Raw genomic sequence first — 13,015 nt, forward strand, 5'->3', positions numbered from 1 at the left:
TTTTAATCCTATAGCCCGAAGAAAACATTGTTTAAATCGTCTCTTCTGACACAATCATTACCGTTCTCTAAATTTGATCACTGCTTTTTTCACAAAATAAAGGTTTTTGTTGAAGTGCCATGGCTATTTAAAAAAAATATGCTAGTACAGCCGTGGTATAACCACAGCGGATATTCTATCAAATTCTGAACAATAAAAAATAACAGTATTTCAGAATAAATCAAGTATTTAAATGTGTTCTTTAATTCTGATCTCCAGTGTATATATAACTGAAAACAAATACAACCTGTATGACTACAAACAGTCACTACAGGGTAGGTCAAAAGAGAGAGAAAGAGGTATTTCTGTATCGAAAAGACTTTGTTTACCAGGCTGCAGTCACCAACTAGCCTCCCTTCTGATCATACAAATCAATCTTGCTGTCTCAGTTAATCTACAGAGTTGGTGCTGATCTTGAGGAACTGCCCAAATTCATTAAAGATGTTGGAGCTGAGCACTGTGGACTTGAATTTTTGTCAATTACTGTAATACAATTATAGTAGAGCAGGTGAAGTTCAGTGTACAGGGGGCATGTTTGTTTACAAGTAATTCTTACTAGAAAGAGATTTTTGCATTACAGGCAACAAACTTGCCAGCTGTCAAGTTACCTGCTGTTTGAGAGCATAGGATTTGGATTTTGGATTTTGTTTCCTGGTAGTGTTTCATTCAGTATCTGCCACAATCAAGCTATATCCTCTCATTTAAAAAGGGTTGGACTCATACTGTAGGCCATTAGATAACAGCCCTCTTTCTACCAACGTGACGTGGAAATATTAGTTTTTAATTTCACTGTAAATAAAAACTCATAGATCTACGTATCTTTTAAAAGGAGATTGCTAACAAGTGGCTAAATAGGACTACAAACGTCATCAGGCCTGTGTGGCGCCGTCATGTACAGTGGGTGAGACTGAAAGAAAACTGTAAAGTTGCAAATAAGAAAACCAAAATAATGAGCTTAAATAGCCTATGCTAAAATGATCCAGAGATCTGAGGGGAACTGCAGAGTTGGTGATAATCTTTGTTTGTCACTATTTGTCCACATCACAATTAGTCATTTGATATTATTTTGATTTAAAAAAAATATTGATTGTACAGCCAAAGAAATGTATGCTTAAAATGAATTTACCTTCTAAATAAGCAATGAAAATATCTTAGATGAGTCAACATATTTATCTGTTCACAGTGAGGATAAGAAGCAGTGTATATTGTTATGTTGAAATGTACAAATGTATATTTTTAGAGCTACTATTGTGGTATTTGTTTACTTTATGGTACACTCCATAAAGTTTGTGGACTTGTAAGAGACGGATTAAAAAAAGAAGAATTGTTAAAACAGAAGCAGCAGAAGCTGAGGTATACTGACTTTAAGTCCCCAGTATATAGGTCAAGTTTCAAAAACCCTAGATCCAACAATACCCATAATGCAACTAGACATGACCCCAGTTTGTAATGCAAGATTTCTGTTATAAATGCACAGAATCCAAGCACAGGCCAAGAGATACAGTCAGTGCCGGCCCTGAGTAATTTGGTGCCCTAGGCAATATTTTAGTCGGCGCCCCCTTATATCACAGCAGTCAATTTCACAATCAACGTTCATACACTCACACAGAAACTGCATGTGTGTATTCAAGATTGTATTTCTTTGAGTAAAAAATATCCCACCAAATAAAAACTAAAGAAATAAGCAAGTGATAAATTAAAAATACAAAATAAATAAGGCAAACATATTAAGCTAAACAGTGCACATGTAAACAAGTGACATAATATGAATTAAGAATACAATATATATATGGTATTGCACAAAATAAATAATGAAACCAGTGCAGATATGACAACGCACACTATTGCAAAAAGTAAAGAAAAATGAGAGACCTCTTGATAAACCGCTATTTACATGATACATGCGAGAACATCACGCCACCTGTTTCTCTAAGCCTCAGCGAGTGCCATCTCTTGCCTATCTATTGTTAACCCCTTTGCAAAACGGACCTCCAACTCCTACCATGTTGCCATGTGGGTATCATGCTCCTGGCTATCCTCATGAGCTTTCAGCAACTGGCTTGCATTTTTCCAGTCCTTCAGTCCTTTTTTGTAAAGTTTGTAATCTTTTGTAGAGATCATTTTGCAGCAAAAGCAGTGCAAGCTATCACTCTTTTTGGAATACATCAGCCAGCTTCTTTTGATTGTTTCCCCATTAACTAAGACTCTTTTAAAAAAGTCATGTTGACACCTTCTCCCATCTTTTCTTTCCGGAAAATGTGTAACTGTTTTTGTTTGAAATGGTCCTCTGCGTACTAACTCTTTTCTTACTTTATCTGTAAGAAGAGCTGGCCAGTCAGCAGGGTCTGTTGGTGCAGCCTTCAGTCCTGATGCTGAAATACTTTAAAAGTGCATCTGAAGAGAGAAGAAAAGAAATGTGACCGCTGGATATAACATTTTAATAACAAATGGTGTGCCATAAGACTAAAATGAAAATACGATCATATTCATTAAACTTTATTGTCATTGCAATACAATTCAGTCTAACCAGAGAGCAAAAAGCAGTAATGTGCAGTGGAATCAATACGTATATTTCGTCTATGAATGATATGGGAAAGCTAAGGTGTGGAGTATTAACAGTAATACAATTTAACTGCACTTAAACACTGATGTAAACTTTAACATTAACAAAGGCTTACAGCTGCACTTTTACAGAGGGGGTGGAAAACTAAAAGCATTTTAGCTGACATACCAGCAGTAGACACCTGTAAAATAACACCTGAACAGGTAAACGTTAATTTTTCAAACGTCCCTGATGAATTTAAGGTGGAGTAACATTAACACATGTCGACTCAGCTATTTATTGATTCGTAAACGATGCTGCTATCGTCCGAAGTAAGCTAGCAAGCTAACACTCTGCTCCAACAACAGTAACTACGACCATTAAACTATTTATTTCATTTACATTTACGTCATCACATTGACGTTACTGTACCTCTATCTTTTCCCCGTTTTTAACCCTCTTCTTTCCTTCTTTTCCTTCCCTGGGCGCCCAAGGGTTTCAGTCTTTTAGACATAATTCCGCTACGGTGTCATTATCTTCTTCTTCGTCTTGGGGTCACAGTCCGGTCAGATTCAGGCAACTGGCCTTTCGACCCGCCCCCCTCACGGAGGGCAGGTACAGTGCAGAGAGCCGGGAACCAGAAAAAAAGGCCTCTAATTATTATATACCGGTAGTATTCTCTGGATACAGTAACCATGGTGACTTGATCATTCTTATTTTTGCTGCTTTGTGGTCCCCATTACAATTCAACTGAGATGTGCAATTTATTGAATGATTATATTACATGATTATATTATAGGACACATATTAACACAGCAATAAGTAAAGCTACAGTAATGTTAAAACAAACTGGAAAAATATAAATTCTCCTCCTCATAGCTTTGTGCATTTAAGCCAATGTTTATATATTTCCATTGTGCTGGCAGACTGCTTTTCATCCATGTGGCCTGTTCTTGGCAGAGGACATTCTTCCATGCAGGGCTGCTGGACCAGCACCTAAATTATCCAATTAGACAGTGGGGCAAGACTGTCTGCAGGCCACTATGTGGCTCACAGAGAGGCCTAATCACATCAGCCTCAGAGAGAAACTGCACTGAGTCCTAATATATTGGATTTCTGTTAGAGGTGATGTGCTAATGTCAGCACTGAGTCACCTCCTAGGGCTAACTCTCTCTCTCTCTCTCTCTCTCTCTCTCTCTCTCTCTCTCTCTCTATCTATCTCACACACACACACACACACACACACACACACGCACACACACACACACACACACACACACACACACACACACACACACACACACACACACACGAACAAACACCACACTTACATGCAACAGAACACAGTCTGTAGATTTGATTTTCTTTGTAATCCCCTTGTACAGATAGGTTGCAAATTAAAGAGAAAGAAAACACTACACGGACAAGTATGGGACATTTTGGGGGTGGTGTGGACAGCGCTCTGCCCCATCATGTTAACACAAATGAGGGGAACGCATCCCTTAAATAGAGTCCCACATATGGGGAGAATATATGACTGAAAGGATTTTAGAAGCGGAATGTCTTCAAACTGTGTGTTCTCAGCCACATTTGTTTTTATTGTTAAGCCTTGATTTGCGCAACATCTTTTGTTGCTGTATTACTGAATTTTAAATATTTTCAGAGGCTGTAATGCTTTACTTTACAGGTCCTTCATAATAATTTTGTAATTATTTCATGAAAGCTTACTGAAAAGGACTGTGGGATTTGGCAGTAGTTATAGAAACAAAAAAGATGCTCTGCTCACGAATGGCAGCGGAGTATCTGCAGAAGTTGTAATGGAGCAACTGTGACCATGACATATAATATGCTGAAGAAGAGTGCACTTTGTGGTTGTGTGTGGTAAAAGTGAACTAGTGATAGAGGGAGATGTTCTTCCTGGTCACTTTCTGACAATCATCATGTAGTGACGTAGTAGTGCCTGCCTTCCTTGTCAAAGCTCTCTCACACCTGTCAAAACTTATATTCATAATTCGATAAACTATAACTTTAACTGTCAGTGATCCCATCCCAAACTGCTCCATTTAGAGTGTGATTTCAGGGACGTATCATCATCACAGTGATTATATGATATTATTAGGGATGTCACAAAATTAGATTTTAATATCACAATTATTGTCAGAGAAAATATCATTGTTTTCATGATCATTAATTAGGAAATGTATTATTAGACACTGTGGAAGGAAAAAAACGCACAAGCAAAACACCTTTCCATTTATTTGTAATTTTTATGATTCAGAAAGTAAACATGAAGGGCTGGATGAGTATCTTGTAGGATAGCACGCTTTTCTAACTGGATCTTCTTCAACAACTCCCTCAATATAGACCTTTTTTTGGCGACTAAAATGCTGGAATGTTTCTTCTTCTCTTGCATGCTTTGTGAGTGGCACAAGTCTCACACAGAAAACAACACACAGATGTTGCGTAACATGAGAGGAGATTTTACTGCACGCACAAAAGACGTAAGTCACAAGATCCTTTCTGTAGGGCAACAATGCAGGAATCGGGCCACAATAGATAATATAGCTTGTACAACTCTTATGGAGATGAAACCGTGCCATTATGCAACTTTGACGTCATGTTATGGTGAAACGGATTCCTCCTGACATCAGTACATATGATTTAATGAATGCAGAACACTCACGTCTTTTTTTGCACTAGAGGGCACATCCCTAAGAAGTCAGTTATTTTGTAAAGTTAGAATAAAGTAATAAGGAAATGGAATTCCCTGAGTCAGACACAATCAATATTAATTGGCACATAGCTTTATCCTTGATTTATGTCTATGTGAATGTCTAAATTGAGTCTATAGATTTCTCTGAGCGTCTTTCAAAAAAGCATCATGACTATTGACATATCAAGAGCTTGCTATTGTTAGTGCCGGACAAATTAATTTGGATTATATTGCTTAGTACAAGTTGAAGACAAAACCTGCGTGCAACTAAATCAAGCCAATGTAAATTTGAGTCAATCAATGCAAATTTGAAGTCTGAAGCCTGTTTTTGCCAGTTGTTGTTTCATAACACTTGCATATGTTTTCATCAATTTGACATATTTGGTTAATTTCTCTGTGCACTGAAGCAGGGGATTAAGAGGCCAGTCTTTGTCAGGAGGCCAGTCAAATTGAGATTTTCAGCCTTGCAACATATGTCAAGTTACCAAACCCTACAGGAACAGTATGTCAAACTGCCTCAAACTCACCAACAAATCATCTACAAAAACAATATGCACCACTGGCTGTCAAGATTGTGGTCATATTTTCTTGATTGGTTACTGATATGTGTTCCTATAACATTATGAAGTATGCACTTCATGTAAGAACGTCCCTCTGTGGATTCCAGTCCACCAGGAAAAGTGAAGCAAAATTTTGAATGATAAAAACAAAAAACATAGAAAAATATAGATGTTGAATCAGAATGATTAGATACTACATGTTGTTTACTGTAAAACTCTGATCCAAATTTTACATTTATTCATAACCATTTAGAACTGTTCATTAGTATCATATTTTTTGGGTGTTGGTAGTAATAAGCACATTTCATATAAAGAACTATAGACATTGAACTATTTCCAATAGCTTGTGGAGGTTTCTAAAACGTCTTTCCTTTCTCAAATGCTTCACAACATTGAAAGAGTCATAGACCTTTTTCACAGCAGACATGTTGACATGTCAAAGCAGGAAAACGGGTGTGACTACTATCATGGTTCCATTCCATTTAAGTGTCTCAGTAAGCCATGTCAGTGAGCCAGTTACACCTGATATGATGATTATGATATGATCTATTGTTAGTTGTCAGCTGGTGTGATTGGTTGCTACCATGAAACACGGCTCTAACGGGGAGTTAATGTACCTTTTAAGGCTTTATCTTTGTCAACTGCTCTGCAAGATATTTACCAGAAAAAAAATAACAGTGATAATCAATGTACAGGTGGCCATGTTTGGAACACCCACTCCCAGCATACATTATACATACATACATACATACATTCATTTGTATATTTATATACTTATATATAGTTGTAGTAATTATGATTATTATCCTACTTTTTATTATTATCATTATTATTACAAAGTATCATTACCATTATACGTAGTATAGTAATAGTAGTAAAGTTGTTATGAATAATAATAATAATCATAATAATAATACTACAGCTACTACTACTACTACTAATATTAATACATATTTAGGGCAGGCAGTGTGTTGGTATTATGTGTCCAGGCAGAGACCTGCAGCACGCCGCCTCACAGCGCTCCTCATCACCGCGTTCACTTCGCTCTTTGCGCCTTCGCCTGCAACCGGCGGAGATGTAAAGTGGATTAAAAAGCCGGTGCAACGCGGTGGGATTTTGAGACGCTTTATTTTCCTTTTTGCTGGGGCTGTCTCTATATTCACCGCATCGCTTCTCCGTGTGCGTGTGTGTGTACGTGTGCGTGTGTGTGTCTGTCTGTCTGTCTGTGTGTGTGTGTGTATGTGTTTTTCTCCCGTGCAGCTCCTCTCTGCTGGGATCCTGGTCTGCCAGGGGCTGCAAAGCCGTGCTAGTCGACTCATTCAGAACCAAATGCGTGTGTGACAGACTGTCCACCTTCGCCATTTTAGCACGGCTAAATCCCGAAATGGTAAGTCCGACAACCTCCCTTGACTTCGTTGACGTTAAAGGTATCGAAGACGGTGTGTTTTTTTAGTGGGCTTTTTTATGTGAATGCATCAGCTGTTTTTTTTTTCCAAAGGGCGTCATTGTCATTACATATCAACAGATCCTCCCTCTCTCCCCTCCTTCCCTTTCTCTATCTGGACATGCCAATGCCATGCTGCAAAGGGTTATTATACCCTTGCCAAGGGAAATGATTAGCCTATTATTGTTTATTTATTTATGGGGGGGGGGGGGGGGGGTCCTTCTTATGAAGGAGATAGACTGTTTATGTGTTCCAAGAGGAAATGCACACAGGAAGGGGCTTTAAAATGTCGGTGGTCACTGTCAGATGAACTGACATGGTGAGTGTTATTTATGATCACGTTACAGCTGATGATCATACCTGCATGCACCCCCCAGCCCCCACCTTCTCCTTTCTTATTTCCAACTGAACAATGGCGACTCTGGTTCATTAGCATATGTTAACATATTACACTGTCAATGGTGTCTCCATGGTTACGAGGCCCATGGAGAAGGTGCTGCATGGCAATCCTGAAAAAAAGGCACATTATAATGCATACCACAGCAGGCTACAGAACACAATTCTTTAACATTATGGCTGCAGCTGGACACAGCGAGCCAGCGGTGTGTGTGTGTATGTGTGTGAGAATGGAAACATGTATGTTAAAAGCACAGCGGTATCACGGTGACTCAAACCTGCCCCTCTTTCTTAGGGGGAAAGGGAAGTGGCTTTGTGTCGAATTTTTCATTCAGTGCGATTAGTTATTATTAGACTGGAAATTGCCTCTGAAGCAGTTTGTTCACTAGTTGCCCTGGTAACAGCATAGGCACCAAGGCTTTCTTAAAGACATAGGAGGCACCGTGCTGTCCATCCTGCTTCCTGCACAGCCTTGAAAGGAGGCTAGGCCGGGACGAGCCAGCTCGGGTTTACCACCTTGAGCCAAATTAGCTTATATTTGATTTTTTTTATTCAAGATACTTGTGATGTTGATTGAAGCATGTGATCAAGAGGAAGGGATGTGAGTGAAGGTGCTGTACGCTTTGATGGTGGAGGCTGCAGTGGTGAGTTCTATTTGTGCTTTCAGTGCTGAAATAAATAACGGTTTAACATTTGGAAAATACCCTGAAGTAACCTACAAAGCTAGATTCAGGACATGGTTAGCCTAGCATAGTATTAAGACTTTTGGCCGGGGAAAAGAGTTGATTCTTGTCTCTTTAAACAGAAATGGAAAAGATTTTTGGTTTTAGGTGTAGTTAAATGTTGAAACTAGTTCTTGACTAAACAGTTCATCCATCTGGCTCGTACTTCTGTGCAACATCTCCAGTTATAGCACAGGTGAATGTGATTTCTGAGCATAGGTTTGCTATTTGTCTGTGTGTATCTGTGACGACACCACAAGTGGCCACGCAACTGTGACGACAGGAGTCTGAGAAGCTGCACACAGTCACTGTGCCGGCTGTTGTTGGCCAAGAAATACTTCCGAAATGCAACATCCCCAGAAAAGACCAATTGTTGAGTTTTTTATACCTTTCTTTTCAAGTTTAGCTCTTTAGCCTGCGATTCTGTCTAAGCTGTAGAGGTGTTGGTAAAAGTTAGAGTGTTACTTAGCCCCTTTCACACATGCACTGTCCCTGAAGTGTGCAGGGACGTTTCCTGTGTCGGGTAAAGTTTGAATGGGAGCAGGTATTGATATTTGAGGAAATTTCTACTGCCAGTTTCCCACCTCGAGACCTAGTAACATTTCCTGGAAAATGCCAGTATGAATGTGATGTGAATACAAGCAAAAGCATTGCAGGGTTAAGCACTCTTGGACTGTCCCTTCCCACATATATTTTGGCAATGCCATGGTAAGTGTGAAGAGGTGCCAGGCGGAAATGTTTCTGAATGGGGCTGCATGTGTGAATAGTGAAAATCACTAGTGGTGCCTCAAAGGTTATCCCAGAAATTTACTGGGAACTATGTGTGAAAGAGGCATATTCCTCCCTTTGTATGCTGAGCTGGGCTGACCACATTGTCTCCAGCTTCACCTTTATACACAGTGTACAGAAATGAGATTGGTATCAATCTTGTCATTAGGATTCCTTTGAGTCGCTTGGAAATTGCTGCAAACATGTTTCAGTCACAGTCCAAAAGCACAGGGCCTCTGCTGAGAGGCTGAGTGGGAGGCAGGGGTTCGCACCTAGACAAGCTGACACATTGAACAGCTTCACCAGCATCACTGACATCAGCAGCAGCATCAGAAGCTGTTAGATTGAGATGTGCTAAATGCAAAGATGATAGAACAACAAGCAGCCCCTGATAATCCAGTGTGAATGATCTTTAATATAATTTTAATTGTGAAGTGTGGTAGACATTTTTGACTATTCTGATATTTTAATGAATAATTGATTAAGTATTCAAGAGAGTTAGGCCAAAAGGAAAATTATCTACAAAAAGTTGCTACACTAATCTGAGAACAAATGTATTTAGAGTAGAGTTTAGATTCTCTGCCTGAGCCCGAGCCTGACCCTGACCCTGGGCAAATATTTCCCACCACTACTCCTCGGGCCGGGTATCCTCAGGCCGGGCCTTTGATCGAGCGCATGTGTTTTTAAATCATTGCTTTACTGGCTTAATCTGAGGAGAATGCTATGCCATAAACAGAAATATTAAAGATCTGTATATATATTTAGCAGAGTAGGCCTAAGTAACAAATATTTACAACGTTGCACAAAGTAAAAAAAAAAAAAGACGCCACATGTTGGAGTGACTCCTCCACCCGCCCTCATCACAATAGGCCTGCTGCTGTGCTGTGCAGCTAAAGTGCAACATTGAGCTTGGAGATGTAAAGGATCAAATGAAAACAGGAAATTTCAAGTGGAGGAAAGTCTGAGGTATGAAACCATTTCAAACAAGTCGTGGGCAGTGCATTAAGTGCGGTTCACGTTTCTTCATTCAGATCCTTTTGTGATCAATTCCATTCTGAATAATAACATTCTGTAGTTCAGACAACTCCGAATTTTATTTGAAAACATCAGATATAACAGCCCATTCATTTAAAAAATTGTCGGGTTGAAATCAGGCTCGGGCTCATAATTACTGTTAATGTGTCCGGCCCAGCCCGGGCTTGGGCCGAACATGCACAGGCTCTGGTAGGGTCGGGCTTTATTTTCTGGGCCCGCTCTAAGCTCTAATTTGGAGTATGTCCAATGTAAATTTTGCCATTTAGACAAGAGAGGTAGTATTGCGGGACCAGCCTTAAGGCCCTGGTCATTTCATTGGATACTGTGCTTGAAGGCTGAGTCTGTGATTTTAATCCAATGAACTTTTTGTTAATTTCACTTCATCCTCACGGTCCGCTAGCTGTCCCTTCCGTGCGGCGAAAGAAAATCTGGTGTATATACACAGCCCTGACTCAAACAAAGTGACTCAGACTGAGCCACACAACCCTTTTCTGTCTGTGCTCGAGCACAGGACAGGGGAAAGGCCATGGATGTATAAAGACAAAGGCAATGGGAGCAGGAATTACTTGATTTTTCAAACCAACAGTTCAAAACCCAAAAATATAAATAGAAGAGCAGTTAATTATGAAACAACACTCAGTTCCAAATTAAAACTGAATCAATGGTACTCAAATTCAGTTCTGCTTATTAAGTCCTAAGTAACTACACATTGGCCCTCTTTCTGGACTGGGCAACGCTACGTAAAGCAATTCATTTTATTGACTGCAATTTCATGAAGTAAGCTACACCCTATGTGTGTCTGTATTCATGCAGCAGGCTTGTCGCCCTTTCTCTGGACCTTGAGTAGAGACAGGCACAACAGAGCAAAGTCTTAGACAGCAGAGCAGATGCAATGTCGGCCATGAAGCAATGTCTGGATAATTAGTTAAATTATAACTTTTTGTATTTTTCGAGCACTGTCCCCATAATGGAGCCTGCTGATTGTATTTACTCACCAGAGGTACGTTGGACAAAGTGTCATTTTAACGGGTTTCAGTGTTATAGAAAAATTAAGGAAAAAAAATGAACAGATTGTTATTGACTATTATAACTGTATATATTATATGTACTGTGGTTTTAATGAAATCTCTTGACAACAAGGCTATCAAGATTGTCACGATACTTGGTACTTGATTAGCAATGTTAGCATGCTAGCATGTACCATCTAAACAGAATTAGCAATGTCCTTTTGAGCATGCGGTAGGCCTGCTAGTGTTAGCATTCACCGCTGTGCTTACAGTAGGTAAGCTACAGCTTCAAGGAGCTGCATCGCTAAAGAATATTTGTCTTGTTCAGATACAGGCATCAGTGCAATATGAAGACCAGCTACAGCAATAATTATCAGTGGACCAATAATGGTGCATTCTCAGTTCGCTGTTGCCCCTGCTGCCTGCTTCCACCTGTGCAGACGATAGCTTGTTCACAGTTCTGTAGTAGCCCGGAGCCTTCACACACTCTAAAGGAAGCTAAATTGTGGCAGCTCCCTTCGCCAGAAATGGAGGAAAAGGCAAATCCTCTCCTCCCTCATTCTGCTCTCTCTTCCCCTACACTATAATTGTGTGAGGCATCTATGGATACCATGCTAATTATTCCTACTGCAACACATAGTAGCTTCTAAATGGCCCAGCCGCTCTGTCTGCAGCTAGCCTCCTACAGCCCCAGCATGATAAACACCCAAACCTCTTTTTTTCCCCTTCTCTGCCTTCCCACCTCGCTCCTCTCTTCCTTCTATCCCACTCTTCTCTACCCCTCAGTCATTTAATCCCAACATTTTTCATCCTAGTTGCTGCATTATATTTTAGCTTTCACTCTCTCCCTCTGCTTACTACATCATTTACTCTCTTGCTGCCACCTCTCGTGTCCATTTTGCTCAGTCCAACTCCGCTGCAGGCTTTTTAGAAGGAAAATTGTAGAAAAAAAAATCCACTGCAGTCGAAGGCAAAAGCCCCAAAATCCTGAGCCCAGTTTACTGCTACTGCTAGACTTGTGTGTTGAGGGGGATGAGGATGAATAAACATGCTTGTGCTTGTGTCATTTTGGATGTTGTAAGCCTGCGTAAGCCTTTTCTTCAGTTTGAATGTGTTGTTGGGATAGATACAGTGACAAGCCTCTTTGGCCAATTAGTCCACATTCTAGGAGTAACAAGTAAGTTAACAGGACTGACTGAGGTTTGCTGGGCTACAGGCCAATAAAGTGTCATCATACTCAGATTCCAGGATGTATGCATTTGCGTTCCTATCTATCTACTGTATCAATGAAGTTGCACATATAGTCATACATAGTCAACTCCAATGGGAGTAAAAAATGCATGTTTGCATGTAAAAATACATTACTTAATTTAAAAGGTGAAGCAGATGTTTTATTGAAGCAAAGTCTTGATTATGTGCCCTATATCCTGTATTCTGAAACGAATAATAATAATAATAATAATAATAATAATAATAATATATTTAGTTGTTATAGTACTTTAAACTACATTCAAAAACACTTCACCATCATCACTTTACATAAAACAGAAACAGTAGAAGAAGAATGTCTGAGGCGTTTTGGGTGAGAGTTCCAGGGGCCAGGGGCAGCAATGCAAAGGTCCTGTCCCCCCAGGTCTGGTGCTTGGACCGGGTGAAAAGTATCAGGGGGTTGGCATCACCAGATCTGAAGCTGCAGGTAGAAGTATGTCAGTGATGTACGAGGAGAATTTATTTAACATGATTATTTGTTGAATGGGTAGCCAGTGAAGGTTTTGAAGGACCGTTGTGA

The 13,015-nt window shown here is 39.8% G+C and overlaps 1 protein-coding gene across 1 annotated transcript in view; it reads left to right on the forward strand.

The window, feature by feature from the left end:
* The window catches only part of adgrb1a (adhesion G protein-coupled receptor B1a), a gene marked incomplete at both ends in the record, with an annotated part of 111,842 nt that overhangs the window by 65,763 nt on the left and 33,064 nt on the right, over positions 1 to 13,015 (forward strand). Inside the window, one exon of the mRNA XM_083919010.1 lies at positions 7,115 to 7,241. Within this exon, the coding sequence (XP_083775136.1) occupies positions 7,115 to 7,241 (127 nt within the window). The remainder of the gene's footprint in view (positions 1 to 7,114; positions 7,242 to 13,015) is intronic.

Source organism: Echiichthys vipera, assembly GCF_963691815.1.
Source record: "Echiichthys vipera genome assembly, chromosome: 8".
NCBI classification, from domain to species: domain Eukaryota; kingdom Metazoa; phylum Chordata; class Actinopteri; order Perciformes; family Trachinidae; genus Echiichthys; species Echiichthys vipera.